The sequence below is a fragment of the Crocodylus porosus genome, unplaced genomic scaffold (genome assembly GCF_001723895.1).
Source record: "Crocodylus porosus isolate Cpor-Errol unplaced genomic scaffold, CroPor_comp1, whole genome shotgun sequence".
NCBI lineage: Eukaryota > Metazoa > Chordata > Crocodylia > Crocodylidae > Crocodylus > Crocodylus porosus.
Window position 1 is genome coordinate 19,956,930 of NW_017728909.1, and position 20,255 is coordinate 19,977,184.

Sequence of the window (20,255 nt, forward strand, 5' to 3'; positions counted from 1 at the left end):
TTTCTATCTGGGTTCTTTTTGTACAATCTATTTCTTCACAGCCAAGATGGCTGACCAACTTATTTCTCCTTCAATCAAGGCCACTTTAGGTCAAGACAGATTATACTTATGCCCATGGATTCCTTAAATAAACCACTGCACACACTCGTGCGGAGGCTGACCCCCGCTTCTACCTAAATACCAATACGAACAAGGGACATGGAAACTCAACCCTTCAGCCTTCTTTGCACCGAAGTGGCTGGCAAACAGATATGACCTAGAGTGACACCAATGATTCCTCTTCCTCCCTCTGAATCACATTTAATCTACCTCTCAGAAACAGACACCAAGCACTTTTCTCTGCTTATGGATTCCCCCCAGCTGCTCAACTTTGCACCTTTCTGCCTTTCACTTGGAACTGCAAATATACATTACAGTTTCTAAGATTATTTCCTGTTCTTCATGGTTTTGTCAGTACTCAGCTTGACAATCTGAATGGAGTTACAATGGTTATGTTTTTCTGAGTCCCCGTGACATACAAATTCAGAGAGTGGAATATGTCCCATTAATATACACCTGGTCCCAAAACATCTTCAAAAATGTCATGTGGTATATGTGAAAGTGATTAAAATTAAAAGCGAGTAGTAAAAGAGCTATTGAGAGTTAGGTGGTTTTGAACAGAGCTGTACCTAGACAAGATCTACTCAGGTCCCTTCCAACCCTAGATACAATGAAACTGTAAGAGCCCAAAGCACCCCCTCTCTATAAAGAGCAATTGTATCAGTTATCAAAAAGCCATAAAAAACATTTAATTAAAACACCTTTAAAACTTGACAATTGAAAAGTTGAATAAAGGACTGAACTGCAAGTTGTGCAAAGCAAAAAGGACTGATTTCAAGAGCTGTCACCCCTCACGCACTCAAGATTTTTTGTATTTGCTTTCAAGTGGCCTCTAAGTATAGTGCTTGCAATATGCATGGTTATGCAAAGGCACTCCCTACACTGCTCCTACGTGATTGTGATACAGACAACAAGCTGTACCAAGGGAATTTAAAGGCTCTCAGATTATATGTATCCAGGTGTGTGATTGTTTTTTTTCTTTTTAATTAATCTAACCACAGGCAAAACATATTTACTACCTCTGAAGAAAGTTTAGATTTAGTTGGAACGATTTCCTTCAAGTCTGGTATCAACACATGGCTGTCATGGTTAGGTGCATCTTTTTTTCAAACAATACTTGCTCATCATGTGAACTGTGCAGCAACTCGGTAGTGATGCTGTCTCACACTCGCTACAAACAAGTTAGAGCAAGCATGCTGTAAGCCAACGGTTCTCAATCTTGTTAGACTCAAGGCACTGGGAAATGCCAGTTTTTCGATTTTTTTTTTTAAGTATGGAAATAAATATAGCAATTCTTCTGTTGCAAAGAACTCAGAAAGACCACAACAAATCAGAATGTTTTTGACACTATGGATTCCTATTTGAAACTGCTGAGTTCATCTTGTGAATCACACCTAGGTATTTACTCACCCAATGATGCAGCACCTCATGGCACCCGTAAAAGGATCTCGCATAACTCCAGTTGAGAATCATTGCTCTAAGGTATACCAGATCATTTGGTGCTAACATGGTTATATTTGAAGTGTTGACCATGTCTCAGTTCAATTGCTTTACATGTTTTATATTAGAATCATGACATCCCATTTATACTACATCAAATATCTGTATTTGATGATCTAATTTTGTCAGGCAATGTAAGTCTTCCCTTGAAAACCAGGAGATGCACTGCACTATAAGGATCTTATATTAAAATGAGCTTTTACCAGAAACAGCCATAGTATCACTGATCCATGCAATAGAAAATATCCAGTCCTTGTGTCCATCCTGAAAACAAGAAAGAAAGAATATTAACCTATTTGTCGCATCAAAGGCTATCAAATGCATTCAGGGGTTCACAGTATTCCTGAATAATCATTTCAGACAGTTTTGTTAATTGTGCAGCAACAGGAGGAAAGGCACTGGCAAAATTTAGATTAGTAACTGAAACTATCCTTGACTTTTTTTTTCTTTTTTTTACACATGGACTAGATTTGAAATCTACTCTTCCTTACACTAAAGACTTACTGACAATAATTGTGAGTAAAAAGATCTCCTGATTGAGCTTAGAATTTAAATTCTGAAAACTGAACAAAAGGTTAAATGTTGCACTCATAGGTGCACTGCTCGCCTCTATGAAATCATCACTACATGCTCCCTGTTTAATCTTCTCATAGGTAGGTAACTGCCATTCATTTTAATCTATATTCTGTATTTTAGAAGACATTAAAACAAAACATTCACAGCGCATAACACAGCTGCAGGTCCACCAAAACAGGTTACGTGGAGAAAGATTTTAACAACAGCCTGTGCAGCAAAGCCAGGCTCCTGCTACTGCAGTCCTTGCCTGGGACGAACTCCCATTTGAATCAAAAAAGAACATTAGGACTCCAGTTCTCCAAGAAAGAGCTGTCACATCTCGTAGCATGCAAATGAATAGCAAATAGCAATCTTAGAAGTCAGGTTACCCTGAAGCTGGTTATCAGCTACCACAGGCATAACGACCTCTGCTGCCTAGGGAACGAGGCTTTGGAGAAGACGGTACAATCATTTGAAGCTTTGGTTTTGGAATAGGGTTATATAAAAAATGTATGTGACACAACCTCTTTAATAAGTAGAGCATGGTACAATTTATATCCCATACTGGCAAAAGCTACTAGTTAGAATTAATCTGCAGAGCCAAATTCTGTCTTCAGACCAATCTGTGTCAGGCATCCTGGATTAGGAAAGAACTCAGCAACCACACAACATCATTTCTCTATTTTAATTTCTCCATATAATTTTCCTGCTAACAACCTGCTTTTTGGGCCTCAGACAGCTTATTAAGAGGGCAATTTCACAGTTAAATATTGGCAATATGTAGGATTTTGTTAATTTCCAAAGCTTGTAAGGCTTTAGAAATGAGTCTCTGCAGAGAGATTTGGCTTTGCAGAGTGGAAATGCAACTCTTTTCCTCTTTGCCTGCTCACATTTCCAGATTGGAAGGATTTAAAAAAAAAAAAAAAGAAATGCAGAGGCCATATTCATATACATGCCCCCAGCTCCAGTTCACTCTCTCTTGACAAGCTTTCAACAACCCAAGTTCTGCTCTGACCTTGGACGTGTCTATGTATAATACTTAGCGAGTGACAGCATTTGCTTTTCTCAAATATATTAACTTACATCTCCCACACAGACAGGATCGAGTGTAGGCAGACGATAAATTGCAAGGCTATTTGGGTTGTCTCCTCCTGTAGCCAAAAGTGTCCTTGATGGGTTCAGCTCAATCGCGTGAATACCGCAGCCTTGCTGGTTTACCATACCGGGTTCACGATCTTTCAGAATAGGAATCTTGGTAATTTGGCCAGTCTGGACATCTACCACAAACAACTGAAAAGGAAAACAGGCAAACAAACATGATACTTCATAAGCAGAACCATCACAAAAAAATAAAATCAAATTTACATCACAAGTTTGGAGAGGAAAAAGGGGTCAGATGACAAACTCCTTACCACAACTATTACACTGTAGGTTCTTACTGGTGCTCCAATTTAAACCTGAGATGCAAAAATTTAGAATTTCAAAGAAATGCTGCAAGCGTAACCTAAAAAAGGACACAGTCAACACTTTAAGACGCGATTTCAAGGTAACATCAAATGCTCCACTCATCTGGCCCAAACCCCCTACCAGTTCCTATAGTTTTGCAATCAGTTTTTCTTCTCCATTGCTGTAGGAAGACAGACAGACTATGATTATATGGAGAAGTGGTTAAGAAATGTTTTTTGCTGTCCTTGGACAAATCTTAAGACGTTATCTATTTTCCTGTTCTACATCAGGACAAAAACTGAGACACTGTTGAAGTTTGCTGACAAAAACCATCACCCAAAGACATTTTCCTGCAAACCAGGCAGGTGGGAGACCAACCTGGACATCACTAATTGGATGCTTTAGTTTTTGACAAAAATTGACAATTTTCAAAGAGATCACACACCACTCCATAATTCCTGGCCAAGTCTAGTTGTACAAAGGGAACACTGAAACCAACTGTGTCTAGTGTTACAAATATGAACACTTGAAGAGAAAAATAATTTTGAATCTTGCATTCTTACAGATGCTGCCGAAGAAGACTGCAAGACCTGAAAGTCCAATGCATTCAGAAGGAAGTGCAGTGTAAACTGACTGTACTTGTATACTAAAAATGAAGCAGCTATGATGCAAAGCTTTTAATATTAAAGTTAAAGACAAAAGAAAGAATAGTAAAACTTATTTAAACCAACTTAAAAACAAAACAAAAACAAAGAGGCAGATTTCAGAACAATTTTCCTCATCTTCCTTGTAAAATCATTTGCTTTGCAGGTTCGGGGGGGGGGAGGGGTTGGTAAATAACAAAATAAGTAATCTTCTTCCATTTCTTAACAAAACAAATTCAGTAATACACAGCTACAGCAAACCAACAGAACATATAGATCTAAAACTGTTTGTTATTCTTGATCTATTGAATACAACTAATTATTTCATAATCTATAATCTACACCCACATAATCTACTCCATGGTTCCTTGGAGAAAAGCTACCTTTGCTATGAACATAGGACCAAGTGCTCCCTCCAAGCCACAGATCTCCCACTGTTGTCAAAGGGGTTTCTGCACAGAGATCAAGTCCGGTACAGACTTTATGTACTGATAGGACCATCGGTACTTCATTCCACTCAAACACCACTTGAGAATGACACCTACTATGTCCTTTCCACCCTCATTTGTCTGTCCCTCTTTTCCATTTATATGCACCATCTTCAATTCCTTCTGCATTTTTTTCCAGCTGAAACTATCCACTTCAGACCTCCTTTTTTATTTTAGCTCCTCACTCCAATTAACTGGCTAATGCAGGCATACACTGACATTTGATAACAACCTTCAACTCCCTGCAGGGGGGCTGCAAAGAGGATGGAGCTGGGCTGGTCTCAGTGGAGGCAGATGACAGGACAAGGAGCAATGGGCTCAAGTTGCAGCAAGGGAAGTTGAGGTTGGATATTAGGAAAAACTCTCACAAAGAGGGTAACGAAGCACTGGACCAGGCTCCCCAGACTCTCCATCCTTGGAGGTTTTAAAGACTCAAGTAGACAAAGCCCTGGCTAGGATGACGTAGTTGGGACTAGTCCTGCTTTAACCAGGGGGGTTGACTAGATGTGACCTCCTGAGGTCCCTTCCACCCTCATGGTCTGTGATATACAAGCGTCATAAATAGGCAACACAACCAGGTAGTCTGGAAGAGGAAGTTCACACCTCTCAGAATAACTGGTGGATGCTTGTGGACTCAGGAAAAAAGAGCCCAATGGACTCTCTTTTGGAAGATTCTCTATTCAGCTAAGATGGCTAGAAACTTTATTTAGAATAAAACTTTTGATTCAGAGGGGTATTCAGATTCTACATCCTAGCAATACACCATATAGCTGTGACATGCACACAAGGACAGGTGCCGGCATTAGGCGACCTCAATAAGTACCTCTAGGAAGCAGGCTGAGATGCTAGATCTACATAGAACAACTCTGGAGACTGTGTGAAGGTTCATGCGTCCCATCACCTTTCTGCTTTGCTTGTTTTGGTCCTGCACCCTCAACCACTTACTGACAAAACACATGGGAACAGAGGATTGGGAGGGGTCTCTTGGGCCATTGACTGCAGTTTCCTGTTTTTATAAGCCATCAGAAACCCAAGGAAAAAAAAATAACCACCCAAATAATTGCTGCAAACCCTCCGCCACAACTACAAGAAAAATTCTAAGACATGAAGAATACCTGGTTACATGCCCCAGAAGCATTTCCAATACCCAATGCAACAAGGAAGGGTGAGTATGTGTGTGTGCATATGCACACAACCCATAGTATATATGTGTGCACATACCCACACCCACCCACAGAGTAATGCTAAGAAAATCCTAGGGGGAAAAGATTACTGCTCCCTCCCCTGGGAAGCAAATCTCCTCCATGGTCAATGCCAATCTGTCCTAATGGAAACATTCCTTCCAAACTCCAGATCTGGCAAATCTGAACAACCCTGACTGAGAGAGCAGGATCTTCTAGCGGGGAATGGCTGGGTTTGCCAAGCACCAGTAGAAACATCAGTGCTCTCCAGCCAACCTGCCATCCCTCACACTCTCCCCCTGCAATGGCAAAAATCCCAATGCCTAAGGAGGAAAAAACCTCTCTAGCCACCATCAGAAGCCAGGAGCATTCCTAGGGGTGGAAAACTGGTTCTTGGCACAAAATGGAAAAACAGCAAACGCCCTAAGGCCCAGGCTTACCAGACTTTCTATGACACTTAAGCTACCCCAGCCTGGGGACACAACTACACAGACACACTGACTGGTGAGCCAGAGCTCCGTCCTATCATACCATCCCTTCTACAAACTTACCCAGTTCACCCTTAAAGCTAGACAGGTTTCTTGGCCCCACCATTTTCCTGTAATTGCCAACACTCAGAAATCTTCCAATTTCCAGTCCAAAGTTTACCACTAGCCAGTTTGCAGCTCACTGATCTCATCTCTACACTGTTATTCAGCCTAAAAAAAGGTCTTCTCCTTCATGTTCACTGCCATACATACTAGTAAAAAGTGATCATATCCCTTCAACCTCTGCCTTGCCCAACTAAACAAGCTGATCTCTTTTCTTCTTCCATAATAAAAGGTCTCTGCTCTCTTCAGCATCCTAGTGGCCTTTCTTTCAATTTGCTCCAGTTTAAAGTTTGAACATTTGTCATTAGACCTGCACAGTACTCTACCTGGTCTTATCCAGGACTTACATAATCATTTGTCCCTCTGAACCCTCTTTTTAAAAGCTGCATTGCACTGGAAGTTCATGGCCATCCTATGATTTCCTAGATCCTGCTCTGATGACTCCAGCCTGAGACCCCCCATCTTATAGCTTAAGCCCTTGTTACTGGTCTCTAGGTGAATGGTGTTACAGTTCATACTGCTAAATGCTCCATTCCATACAATTACCCAAATCTTCTCGTATAACAACCTGGTTATCTTCCACATCGGTGTTATTATCTGTCCTGTTTAAGATTTTTTTTTTCAAATCATCAAACTTTGTACTGGACTTAGCGGTGTCCTCATGACATTTGTGGATGCTCCTAAACGGGGCCATTTTCAGTCTCAGAGGGACACCACTGATGACTGCTCCCTGGTCAGATTAGTGGGCTATGCTTAAAGGCGAACTATCCATCTTCCTTTGAGTCGTGTCACCCACTTCTAGCCCTAGCATATCCAGTTGGTCAACAATTTCCCATCTCACATTTCAGTCTAGATAAATTAAGTCCACTGCATTATGCTTCCTTATTAAAACTTATCATAGAATGAAGTTAGTCTGATACCATCATCTTTTGATAAACCAATTTTTTCTGTCCTACTTTCTTTTCCTTCTGTATCTGTAACTACTCTTTTCTTCAGTACATTTTAAGATCTTACCTACTCCCAAAGCCAAGCTATCACACTTGTAATTGCCTGGATCACTTCTTTCCTCTTTGCTTGGTTTTAAGATGCTTATAAAATTAGTTATTTTCTAATCACAGAGACTCTCCCAGAGCTGGTGAACATCCACGTTAGAATTGCTGCTATTTCAGATGTCAATTCCTTTAATATACTGGGCTAAGACTATCTAGGCCCTCAATTTTGTGATTGGAAGCAATCTAAGTTTTGCTTACACCTCAAATAAGGCAGTTTCTAAATCAGAGTCTCCAATACCATACATTACACCACCAATAGTCTTCAGTCAGGATGAAGAGGTAACCAAAAGGTGAGACAAGGCATTTGTTCAGCTCTTGGGGCAAGTGTAGGTTGTTCTTTATCCCCCACTTATCCAAACTGATGCGATTTAAGGTGCATGTCATTGCTCCTGCCACAGGACAGTAATAGTACTTTTCCCTCCTCTCTCAAGGATACCATCTTCCATTCTGGTGATTCTGATAGTCTTCCTCTCTCACTCCTGCAGGCCAAGTATGCTTTTCACAAGTCGTACTACAGTTACTGTCATTGTACTACAATTACTATCTAACAATTTAGATATGGATCCAATTTAGATTCTAAGATCTTATAGTGACGTACCCATTTATTTTAGTGATGTGATTAAGTATATTTGGGTGCTCTAAGGGCCATCATGGCAAATTAAGAATAAAAGGACCAGGATAACCTGGGTGTGCCACAGATACAAGGTCTCGAATACGTCTGCAATGAGGCTGACGTGTTCAGACTACAACACTGCTGGCTTACACAACTTTCTGGTTTCTTGCACTCTAGTAGGAAGGAAATGACAGCATGCTCTGTTGTCACTAACAAGACTACTTAACCAACTTCCACAAAGCCCGCAAAACAAATACATCGTTGTGGAACTGGGCAAGTGGTAGGAAGTTAGACAGCCATTTACAGTTGTTACAGACACTTCAGTAAACATTTAAAGTATAAACGGTTTGGTGCATTTTGTTAAACCTTTATTAAAGATAACCAAACTACAGCATGTTAGTAAAGCTAAACCATAAAGAAGTCAAATGACCTTGCTCCCTATTATTTCACAAGTGTCCTAAATGAACCAGACATCTTCATGGGGAGAGGGGGAAAGTATTATCTTTTTTCACAACACTCCTCATCTCCCCCTTTCCCCCCCCAAATAAGACACACACTTTGGTTTTGGGACGGCAGAATGAAGAAGAAAAGATTTTTCTAGAGTCACAGCTGCATAGATGAGGCTCTGTCCCTGCTCTTCAGCTCGCTCACGTTCCCCTTTCCCAAAAGTTGAAACACTAGCTGCTGCTGAAAACTGGTCTTCATGGCTGGCTCTACAATTTTGAAGAGCTAAACGTTCTGCAAGAATGTGAAATAGGAGGAGAGAGCAGGAGTAGCTAGAAGACAGCAAAAGTCCCAGAAGAAAGGTTAGCTTGATTAGTGGAACATCAAGACCATTAAAAAGGAGAGATGCCTGATGAACAAAGGACAACGAGCCATTAAGGCAACTGACAATCTTGACTGCCTGAATAAAAATGCCACTGCTGCTGAGGGCAGGAATCAAAGTTGGGTGCTTCTATTCCAGGCAGAAAAGCAGTTCCCCTTCCTTAAGCACAAACCCCAGATTTTGGGGAGCTGTTTCCAGGGACAAGCCGCATGTACCATGCGAGTAGATGTTAGATGAACATCTTGCTGGGGTCGTTTGACCCCAATATTCTTTCCTGCCATGGCAGGGGGGGTCGGACTAGATGATGTGCTCAGGTCCCTTCCGACCCTAGAAACTATGAAATACAGTATGCATGCAAATACTTAACCCAGTCTCTACAGCAACCCTTTTCTTGAAGGTGAAGATCCTAAAACAGCTACATTATACAACTATTTCTTCTTTTCTTTAGGGTAAGGAAGAGAACTCTTCCTTCAATAAGTATCCTTTAGCTGGAACAATCCTATGTTGAAAAAACCCACTATCACAATAAGCAATGAACTGGAGATCTGTGCATCTGTTTCTTTAACTTCTTGCATGAGAATATTAACTACAAAAGTGTTTTTTCTCAGTGGTCAGTATGCTGCAACTTGGCATGCAAGCTTCATCTGGCCATGAAAGCTTTGTTCATGTGCTACAAGCCAGAGCACCACACCTTGTCCCACAAAGCGAAACAAAGCTGAGCCGTCTTGCTCTGTAGAGAGCTGTGCACTTAAAAGGGAAGAATCTGACTGCCCTAAGAGATCCTGCCTGTCTAGTAGCCTCTGTGACTCCTTCTCTGATGCAGAAGTGCAACCTGTGAGGACTACAGTGCTCATTGATCAAGGGAGGGACCCTGCCTGGGTGAAAGCTGAACCTGGAGTACTAGCGATTGTAGCTACTGTAGTCAGGCTACAGATAAGGCACCGTAGATACGTTTAACACACCCCTGCTGGGTTTTGTTGGATTACTAACCTAATGCATACTTTATTACTTTCCGTATCACATTAGTGCCTAGAAGCCCCACTGGCAATTAGGGTCCTGACAGTTACTAAAGATCTACATGGATGACAACTTACCTTGTAATGCATGCTGACATCACTGTAAAGGAGTGGGGGAGGCAGCTTACAGCCCTGCACTACTGCAGCCTACTAAAAACTGAGGTAGAGTTACCCTTGGAAACATCATAAGAAGACTACACCAATACAAGTTACACCAGCACAGGGTACAGGGAGTCTATCCAAAGGCAGCCAATTGCTCCATTACAGAAATTGCTGCATCTGCTGCCCAGCAATGAGGTGCTATAACACCATCTACTACAGTCACTACACCAGTAGAGCTAGCTGTCCACCTTGGACACCAGATGACAAACTGCTGTTGTGTGGCCTGGCCCTAAGAGAGGGGTTTTTTTTTCCAGTTCTTGGAGGTAAACCAAGCCAAAATGGAAGAAAGGGAGTTCCTTCCACTTCACAACAAAGTGCCTTGAAGGAGTCATGAGTCATGTGTTACTGGGACAAACTGAATCCACATCCCCCAAGACTCAGCCTCACGTCTCTTCCACCCCTTTGGTTCTTTACCTGACTTTCAGGGACAATGAAGGAAAACAGAGGCTCCAGTATGTCAGAGACAAGTCGTGATCCAATTTTTTTTTTTTTTTAATTTATTTTTAAACTAGAAGTGTTTGGCCAAATAAAGCAGAGTCCTTTACTCAACAAATCTGCATTTCTCACTGGCAGGCAGGGTTCTTTGGGTAGATGCAATATCTTTTATTAGACCAACTGAGTAGATGGAACAAAGTTCTTTGCAAGCTTTCAGGCACAAGGAGACTTCGATGTTCTTCCGAGACCTCCAAGTCTCACTGGGACTTTGGAATTTGTTGGCGGGATGTTCAAAAGTTTTAGGGAACATTCTAGGCAGCAACATGAGGTCATTAATTACACAGAAAACAGGCAAATAGGGAAAGCACAGTGCCCGTTGTTACAGGCAAAAGGGGAAAAAAAAAAAAGTCAGGCTCAGAGTCACCTTGAAGTGCTGCAGGCAGAGAACTAGCACCCCCTGCCGCTGCTCACCTGTATTAAAGCCAGCAATTCAACATGCTGCTTCCTCTCTAGCTGTACGCCTCAGCCTGCATCAGTACTGAAGTGTCACCTTTCATTAAAAGCACCTTTCATAAAATGAGCAGCACAAACTTAGATTTAGACAGCACAGAGAATATGTATAAACTCAGACTGATTGCCTTTTCCTCACAGAAGGACAGATGCCAATTACATTAATTCTGCATAGTAATTCTCCGAATATAGTTCTTTTAGCAACCAACATTATTAGCTAAGCATAGACTAAAATAATTTTTAGTCATTCATTCTAGTATTTAAATATATTGCTTAGACTATCTGACTTGGTAAAAAAGTAAATCACTGAGTGCCAATAGGTAGTCTGTCAAACCAGAATGGAAATGCATTTACAACTCGAAGTACTGTACAACTCAAACTACCGTATCGTCTCTCAAATGCATCCTTAAATCTCTTCGTGGTCACAGTACCTACAAAAAAACCCCCATCAGGATGCTGGTTCACTAATGCCACTGCCCATCACATTAACAGTTTGCTTTCTCAAGCTCCCACATCCATCTCTTGCTCGTGTCCTTAGACGGCAAGTTCTTTAGAGAAGGAACCATCTTTTTGCACTAAACAGAATGGACTCCAGTCCACAAGCAGGTCCCTCCAGGGGCATGATAATACAAATGCAATAGCTAAAACGATGTATTCATCGTTGCTTTTCAACAATTTCATATTTGCACAAAAGCCATGTTCTCAAACTGATGACTCTCACCCACCAGATACAAGCACTAATCTCGGCCTCTTTAGCACTAAATCTCCACGTACAAGTCTTGTAGTACCAGTGGGCCCTAAAGAATAGAAGAATGAAACTCCATGGATCACTACAGGGAGACCAATCCATGTATGAGGGGGGCAACATGGAAGAAGACATGGGAACAATTATTTGAGAAGGTCACAAGCAGGCACAGGCACTTCCATCAGTCCTATGTCAGGGTGATGGGAGTGATAAAGATCTAGACCAAGCCATTATCAGCAGGATCTAAATTAGCTTTCAAATGCAAAGTGCATGTTACCAGATACCACATATCGTTATCTCAAGGGGTTGCCCTAAGGCACTCAAGTTTCATTACAAACTCCCTCTCAGGTTTGGAGTTGCACATGTCCAGGAGCTCAGTAGCTATGCTATCATTATTCTCTTCGCTCCTTCCAAATACCCAACAGGTTTGGCTTTGCTTGGGTCTCTACCACCAAGCTTCATTGGTGATAGACCACCTGCTCCTCAGGTACAAGACACTGTCACCGTACAATTTACCAATAGCAACTGAAAGATGGACAAGTGGAAGCCTTGCATGACAAGACTTTTAAAAATCTCCATCAAGTGAGCTTTAGTCAAGGCCTGCAGGGTTACAAGATGCAAGCCTGGCTCATTCTTCACATAGGAGACTGAGCCCTCTTTCAGGTCCTCCATGCCAGTCACTGGGGGCAATGCAGCAAGGTTTAAATTGGCTTCCCAAGTAAAAACTAATCATGCTTTGCCCTCAGGAACCACCACCAACTACCTCCATTAAAGTTGATAGGAGCTGCCACGTTATCGTACGTCTACTACTGAAATGCTGCAGCATCAGAAGTCTTTTTTTTCTGTGCCTCATTTATCTTCTCATTTAAAGAGGGAGAAAATACTCTGAAGTCCCATCTGATATGCTCTAACAATCCCAGGATAGATCCCGTGAGATGAAAGCCTCCAGTGAGAGCAGTGATGACACGGATCCTCCTGAACAAGCAACAATGTCCGAGCACGGCCAGGAGCCTGTGACCAGTGGCGGCAGGACTGCTGGGACAAATGAGAACGCTTCACCGCACACTTTGGGAAAGAAAGGATAATCTAGGAGACATCCAACAGAAGGATTTCAGAATGCGGCTCTTAACAGAAAGCTATTTTTGGACTCAATTTCCTCTCAGTCCTAACTGAGGGGTGAGGGGGGGTAGAAGAATACTCAGAAAAATTGCCTTCTTCTGCTAGAGGCAAGTCAACCACCAGCGAGCGCCTTGTAGAAAGAGAGTGACTCTAACATCTCTAGTATTTGCCTGCCTCAACCTGTCACCTCCTTTAGCTTCTACCAAAACAGCATATTGCTCCAGTTATGAAGTTCACTATTCCTCCCAAAAACGGCAATAAAAATAGCACTCAACGAATATGAGAACCAACCTATAGTTGAGCCCCCAGCAAACTTGACCTTTGTATTCTCAGCACGGAATAAAAATAAGACACATTTTCAGCAGAATTTTTATTTTAGTATTTTCAGGCCATTTAACCCTTGGGGTCCTTTCTGTGGTTATTTGATCTCTTGAAAGATTTTTTGAGGTCAGATTTTATTTTTAGTTATCAACATGCATTTAGAGGGAAAATGTTGTCTCTTCCCCATCCCAAAAAGTAAAAAACATAGGGCAGACTTATAATTGGAATAGTTTGGTGCATTTAGGGATGAGTTCTGACCACAGCACTGCTAGAACAACAGGAAGTTGCAAAACAGTCAATCCCAGTTTTTATTTTAAGAAGTCTTTCCTGAGTTAAAGGTTGAAGAGGAGAGACGCCCCTCAGATGCATAAAAGGCTGGATATGCCTATATTTCACATTGCTTTCTGAAAGATATCCAAATAAATCAATCAATCAAATCTCAGTCCTTTGGGTGAAGAGAGGATGCTGGCTGTAAGTCAATGCTTGTATTGCACCGACACCTACAGGCCCCACCGTGATAGTTCTTTGCATGACAAACAGGAACCTGCCCCAGGGAAACCCGGGCCTCTTGCCATTTTTAAATTTCAGCAGAGAACTACACTAAGATATGTACACGAGTTATCAATCATTTATGCCAGAGACAAACACCTCATTTATAAAATTTTAGCCAATTGTGAAATCCACATCTAGGACAATAATACAGCTCTCAAATGTGCAGAAGATACACAGGGACATTTTTAAGAGGAAAAAAACCCCAAAACACTGAGTGCAGAGACAATTATATAAGCACGTTATATCACTGACATGGTATAAAATCAGCTCTTCTTAAAAGCTGTCTATATTACTTTTACAGTGCTTGTAAAATGATCAATTGAGTACCATGTGGATTCATCAAAAGTAAAGTCAAAACTGTAAAGGTACATTGGTATCTCTTCTTTTTATGGTTAAAGTAAAAGTTTTCAAAATGTTCACATGATATAGCTAAAGGCAACTTGCATATTAAACACAAAAATCCAGCTGGTGACATGCTTAACCTCTGATTAAAAGTAAATGCTATTAGTTAAAATTTTCTGTTGATGCAGGGTAAACAATGGGAATTCCACTGTAGTGTTGAAGTTAATGAAGTTAACTCCAGATTCAGACCAAGAAATATAGCACAATTTAACATCCTTGCTGAATTAAAATTGTTAATTTGGCTAAGATGGTTTTCCATTATATTCTTCTATTCTTGGTTTCTAACAATGCATGGCATAAACCGTTATGCATTAAATACACATATAAAAAGGTAATACTCGAACAACATGGTTAAACTAAAGCAGTTGTAGGAACCTCCCTTTCCTGAATTTTTCAGTAGTAAGACTTTTATTACATTTTTAATAGTATACATCTTTTAATAAAGGATACTTACTGCCTCTGTTCAAATATCAGACATTCAAAGGTCTGAATCAGACTCAAGAGTTCACACTTACAGAGGCCTATGGAGTACAGGTACAAAAGTAATGTTGATTCCCCCTTTGTTGCTGGAATGGTTAAGTTAGAAACAGTTTTCCACAAAGGTAGCTTAACTAGGCAACAGCCCATTCGTCTCCGTCTCTGTGACGGCAATATAAATGCTCCAAGTTTCTTTTTGAAATGTGCAGAAACATGGCAGACTCAAAATTTTGCCTTACCATCTCATTTGTAAACTTTCCCAGCAGAGATGCTCTGTCTACAGGCTCAGGAAAAGATAACATGCACGGAGCATCACCAGACTCTGCTCAAAAGTTAATTTCAGTTATAAATAAAAACCCTACATATCGGTGGCCACTAACTCTCAATAACAGTTATTACATGCCAAACTGTAAAAGGTCTACTCTTTCAATGTTAAAATAGGACCATACTACTCCTACCCATGAAGAACAGTCATATGCAATTTCCTCACTTTTCTCCAAAGCCTTTAAGCAAAAAAAATAAAAATAAAGAGGAGATAAAAATCAACTTCTAATATGCCATCCAGCCTAGGTGTTTTGGCACTGTTTCATCTGCCAGCTTCATCCAGCACCTGTCATTTTATTCAGAAGTTTACCTAAAGAAACAGTATAAATAAAGCCTACCTTTTATTTTTCTACTGTCACAAAAAGCCTCGTGCACAAATTCCTTGTTCTGTTTTAATCCAGGGGAGTTTCGCTGTCAGGTTTAACAGAGACAGGATTTTGTCCAACCAGAACAAAAGAAGCAGTTGTGGTTTTATTTACCTAGAACTATATTTCAACTTTTCCCCGCTGTGTCTGAAATCAAACACTGAAGCCACAAGGACTGAAAAATATTTCCCTTTATTAGAAGTGAGCATAATCAGTGTTCTAGCTTGCGAATGTCATTGTGTTCCAAGACTGAAAGCAAGTGAAGAAAAAAAACAGTGAATCTTCCCCCACACCAAGTTCAGCTTTAACATTTTATGGTCTTAATAACAAAGCTGAAGGAACAGTGGCTTATGTGGAAGATTTTATCTTTACAGTGCCCTTTTAAAAGCACAGTAAGGTACTTACAATTTGTTCAAGAATGAGACAATTGAACAATGGAGATAGGGTTGTATTAGGACAGAGACAGGGACCCATCTTTTGCAAAAGGCTTATAATAAGCATAAATCTGCCACCCTAAGGACTGAAGTGAGGGTCAAGCATATCCAAATTTTGTTTAGTTCCAACCCCTCTTCTTTCCATTAAAAGGAGGTTGGGGGGTGGCATCTACATATGGGCCATTACTCTTGTACCCATGTCAATTTGCACAGTGCTCAGTTACAAGGGATAAGCACAGTATAAATAGCTACCTAGAATTAGGTAGCACATGAGTTGACTTTACTTCCAGCTACTTCCCAATATTTCCTTCTGAAATCTACATTTAATGTTTATGGTGATATGCAAAGGCAAGGGAAAACAGTTCTGTCAGACATTAGAGGAAACAAAAAAAAAAGATCATGCTTACTGTGTTGCATTTTGTCCCACACACCACTTGCCGATGGTTCAGCCACTGAGATGCAAAAACTTTATTAAGGGTCCCTAGATGAAATTCTCTCTCTTTCAGAAGACTGGGGAGCTGCTGGGCTGCATATCCATGCAACAAACGGTGGTAGCTGGATTCATTCTGCATCCTGACTTCTCTACCTTTCAGGTAGTACACCAAAGACCTTTTCACAGGGGGGAGTCTTTTCCTTTTGTGAACTGAGTGATCCCAGCCATACTGTTAAAACACAAACATCAAGCTCAGGAACTGTGACTGAGGTATACTTTAAGTAACTCCTTTCTTAATACAGAACTGTATCATGGAATCACGGATAAGGATGAAAGGGACCTTGGGAGATCACACCTAGTACAACCCCCTGCTAGAGGTAGAGCCATGCCCATCTAAACAATCCTATACAAGCATTTGCCTCAACTGTTCTTAAAAACAGCATAAACTGTATTGAATAAACTCCTGGAGAAATCCAACCCAGCCGAAAACACTGGAAAAAAGGACTGATGCAGAATCTCCACACAAGCTTCAAGAAGAATAAGGCTTTTTAAATAAATATTTGTCTGAAAAGCATTACTGAAGGGACATTCTTAAGAGCATAGAATTGCCATTTACTGGGTCAGACCACAGTTCATCTTGCCCAGTGTGTGCCACATAGGCTGGAAGGGAGACTGACCTGGGTCTGACCAGCATCTCCCCTTCCTCTTTCCCTTACAGCCTCCAGGATTTAGGGCAGGGGCAGGCAATTATTTCAGGCAGAGGGCCGCTTACTGAGTTTCAGCAAGCAATCGAGGGCCGCATGACAGGCAGCCAGGGACAGGTATATATTAATTTTCTAAATTTTTTAGGGGCCCCACGGGCTGCATAGTGCCCTCCCCTGATTTAGGGTCTAAGCAGTTCCAATTCAGAGGCTGTGCCCCTACCTCCCATGCTCAGTAGCTACTGGCGTCCCTTTCCTCCAAGAATTTGTCTAGTTCCCTTTTGAACGTGGCTGACCCATCAGCTTTCACCACACTTTAATGACACACTGGGTGAAAAAGAACTTCCTGTTGTTAGTTTACCTTTGTCAGCAAGATCATCCACGATGGGCAAGTGTTGCTAGAAGTAATAAATCCTTATTTATTTCCTCTACCAAACAGTGAAGAGAAAGTAACTAGGACCATTTATTATGGACCACCTATCACCGTACAAGAACTAGGCATCACAACGCAAAATTGCTAAGCAGTAAGTTTAAAACATCTTGCTGGGGTCATTTGACCCCAGTACTCTTTCCTGCCATGGCAGGGGGTCGGACGAGATGATCTTCTCAGGTCCCTTCCGACCCTAGAAACTATGAAACTATGAAAATGAACAACAGGAAGTTATTGGTCCCCAGGCATGTCATTAGAGGGTGGAACTCACTGCCACCAGATGTGGTGGGAGCCAACAGCTTAGCCAGGTTCACGAAGAGACCGGACGCAGCCGTGGAGGAAAGGGGACATTGGCAGCTGTTGAGCACGGGAGTGAGAGGCCAAATCAGGACCTCCTAGACCTTAAATACTGGAGGCTGCAAGTGAGAGAGGAACAAGGGACGCCCCCCCCATACACAGTTCCTTCTCCCTTTCCACCTCTGCTCTCTGCCACAATGTGACACGGGCTCATCTGATGTGCTGAAAGATCACGGGCTTAGGCTCATCACAGAATACGGTAAGGAGCCGTTGGGGACAGACCAACTATTTCTGGGAGACAAAGAGGAAGGACAGGGAGCGATGTCACAGATTAACATGGGGGAGAGCACGCCAGCCAGCGCCCACCATCTCCTGAGCGAGCACAGGGAGCCCACGGACGCCGATCAGCGAGCTGTGCTCCGAGGCCTGCGTGGAGGAATGGCAGGAAGATAGGCCACGCTCGCCCAGGGCCCTCCCAGCCACAGCTGCCTCGGGCTCACAGTGGGAGGCCAACCTGGAGGTGCCACCGTTGGGGAGCACAAAAAAAAGCCCTGGGGAGAAGCGCAGAGGCTGCAACCTGGCATGCTCAACACTGCACATTTGAGTTCAGACTTTTTGCTGCAGTCAGTGTTTTTACAAGGAGAGCTTCAAGCCCAGAGGCTCCCCCCAAACAAGGGAATCCCACATTTCCCAAAGCGTAAAGCTACACCCTCCTGCGTTCCCCAGCCCCTGCCTCCAAATGGGGGACGGGGCTTCAAGTCGGGAGCGGGGCTTCAAATGGGGGGGGTTCGCAGGCCCCGTGGGGGGGCAAGCCGGGCCCACCTGTGCGTTGCGCCGGCGGGCCATGCGGGCGGCAGGGCCGTTGTGGGCTGGAACCGACCGCCCCGCGCCGCACCGCGCCGCGCCCGCCGCGAGGGACCCCCCCGGCCCGTACCGTACCTGCTCCCCCTGGAGCCCGCCAGGCCCGGCGGCGGCGGCGGCCGCCGCTCTGCGCTTCCTGCTAACTGCTTTCCTGGCCATAGCGCGCGGGGGAGGCGGCGAGAGCGAGAGCCGGGCCCGGGCCCCACATGGAGCAGGGCTGGCAGGAGGCGGCCGCCGCGGGACGGGGCATATAAGAGCCGGGCCCGGTCCGTATCCGCCCGCGGGGCCCCGCCGACCGCGCTGCGCGACGCCCTTTACGCCAGGCCGCGCGGCGCAGCGCGCTTGACGGCGCGCGGGGCCCTAGCAACCACCGTTGCCACGGGAAACGGGCCGGGCGCGGGGGGCGGGGCTTTGTGAGGCGCCGCTCTGCGCCTGCGCGCGCTGGAGCCTCACGTGACACTCCCTCTGAGCCCGCCCAGCTTTTTCCTGACGTCACCCTTGGCCCCTGCCCAGCCAGCAGGGCTCTGGCCCCTGACCTCGCACAGCCACCGTAGCACTACCCCTAATGGGCATGACCTCTGACCCCTGACCCCACACAGCCAATCCAGACCATGGACCCTGCCCAGCCAGCATACCCCCACCCCCAACAGGCATGACCTCTGACCCCGCACAGCCCACATGGGAAATGCAGCCCTACGGGTTGTACCGCCTTGCGCAGGCGAAGCTTGTTTGATGTGTTTTGCTCCGCTGATGCACAGCATCGTTTTGCTGAGCTGGCTGCATCTGTGCTAGGAGGGTGCAGGGCCTTTAGCCCCATTTGAGTGCCATGTGCCAGCGGGTCTCCGGAGCTCCCTCTGAAGGGGAGAGAGGTGGCTGCAATGTGTCAAATCCTAAAATCCCCAGGGAGAAGGTGACTGGCTTGAAAATGGATATGTTAAGCTGGAGTCCGGTTTAGACATTGTCTAATGTTGGTTTGTTTGGTCAAGACATTTCCACAATACAGGCCCAACCTGCCCCAAATCAATGGCTTTTCCTTTTCGAACCACTTCAAAATCTATGTGCGTGGGCAACAATGTTAAAAATTAGCATGGGATTTGAGTAGACTTTATAGTGCAAACCAGAGATCATTTGGTCAAGGGGTTCCCATGATACAGCCTCACAAAAAGAGCACTTTTAAAAGAAAAAAAAAATAGATTCTTGTCACTATCTTTGCATAGTTAGGGGAAAGTGGCTTTGATCCTCATAAACTGTAGATCACCAGACTGGCCTTAGTTCCATTTTTCAGCAGTAGGAAGAATCATTTTTGAAAAGTAAAAAGCTTTTGGACTCGCAAGAAACCTCTGGGGGGTCGAACAGGTGTGTGCGGGTATGCCTATGCTGCAGGCAGTCTGCATCCCCCAGCCCCATACCATCCGTACTCAGAGCCCAACGTGCATGCTTTGGGGTAAGCTGAGCCCCAGCTGGCCTGTTCATCCAGGGCCCAGATGAAAGACGAAAGATGTGGCATCTGTGCTTACCGCCATTCCTCACCTCTCTGGGCTTGTGCCTCCTCAGAGGTTCTGGGGGAGTGACATGTGCTGCGTACCGCACTTACTTGTTGGCTTATGGGAACGAAACACCAAAGCTTGAGCCTTAGTAACATGATGCTGTCCTCAGGAGATGAGGTTGCTGTGCTCA

At 43.5% G+C, this 20,255-nt stretch overlaps 1 protein-coding gene across 1 annotated transcript in view; it reads right to left on the minus strand.

Moving 5' to 3' along the window:
- DCAF12 (DDB1 and CUL4 associated factor 12) overlaps positions 1-18,893 on the minus strand; it is a 45,136-nt gene extending 26,243 nt beyond the window's left edge. The window contains exons 1-4 of the mRNA XM_019531857.1: positions 18,657-18,893; positions 16,264-16,518; positions 3,238-3,444; positions 1,803-1,863 (exon numbers count right to left, since the gene is read on the minus strand). Of these exons, the coding sequence (XP_019387402.1) occupies positions 1,803-1,863; positions 3,238-3,444; positions 16,264-16,518; positions 18,657-18,737 (604 nt within the window). The 5' untranslated portion in view covers positions 18,738-18,893. The remainder of the gene's footprint in view (positions 1-1,802; positions 1,864-3,237; positions 3,445-16,263; positions 16,519-18,656) is intronic.
- Positions 18,894-20,255: the final 1,362 nt, after the last annotated feature.